General features: G+C 62.7%; 1 protein-coding gene across 1 annotated transcript in view; it reads left to right on the top strand.

Moving 5' to 3' along the window:
* ZBTB7C (zinc finger and BTB domain containing 7C) overlaps positions 1 to 405 on the top strand; it is an 82,985-nt gene extending 82,580 nt beyond the window's left edge. Inside the window, exon 5 of the mRNA XM_009647711.2 lies at positions 7 to 405. Coding sequence (XP_009646006.2) covers positions 7 to 405 — 399 coding nt within the window. The remainder of the gene's footprint in view (positions 1 to 6) is intronic.
* The last annotated feature ends 419 nt before the right edge of the window (positions 406 to 824 follow it).

Below are 824 nucleotides of genomic sequence, written 5' to 3' on the forward strand. Positions count from 1 at the left end.
CGCAAGCCAGCGGCGTGGAGGGCGGCCGGCTTGCTCTTTGCTCCCAGTGGTCCGCCGGTGGAGAAGAGCTTCATGATGCCGCCAACTTTGGAGGAGATGAGTGGCCACCTTGGCGGCGCGGCCATGTGCCTTCCTGGCCCCAGCCCCAAGCACTTTTTGAGCGGGGCCAAGACCGCCTTCAGCCTGCAGGACCTGGAGAGCCAGTTTGAAGAAACCCAGATGAAGCTCTTCAGGCGAGCCCAGCTGGACATGGAGAGGAATGCAGGCATCTTCACCTTTGCCCTGGGCCATAACGAAAACCTTGCTGCCCAACCCTTCTTCCCCCTTCCCGATCCTTGGAACACAGGCTTCAGCGGCTTGGCGGGGCTCGGCCACGTGGCTCCCATCTCAGAGGCGAGCAACTAAACCCGTGCCTGGTCCCACCATGGGTCCGCTCCCTTCCCAACAGGGCAACCGGCTCCCTCGGAGTCCCTTCCTGCCCTTTCGCATCGTCTGGCTGCCAAGAAGCTCTTCGTCCCCTCGCCGCCATGGTCTGCCATGGGGCTTAGGGCACAGGGCCATCCCCGGGGCGAGCGGATGGGTGGGCAGGTGCTGCACCCCATGGCCACTGGCACTTTAGACTCTGTGATGCACTTGGCTTTGGGGCCATGGGGCACTTGCTGCCCCATCCAGCCACCCACCGCTCACGGCTCTGTCCGGGAAGGCCAGGCCAGGACTGCTGCTCTCTTCAACGCGCCCAAAAATGTCACTTGCCTTAGTCCAGGGCACAGCCATCACCAAGAGATGGCTCTTCTGGGGAAGATGTTCCCCATGTTCCACCTGCT

Source organism: Egretta garzetta, unplaced genomic scaffold, assembly GCF_000687185.1.
Source record: "Egretta garzetta isolate BGI_Z169 unplaced genomic scaffold, ASM68718v1 scaffold179, whole genome shotgun sequence".
NCBI classification, from domain to species: domain Eukaryota; kingdom Metazoa; phylum Chordata; class Aves; order Pelecaniformes; family Ardeidae; genus Egretta; species Egretta garzetta.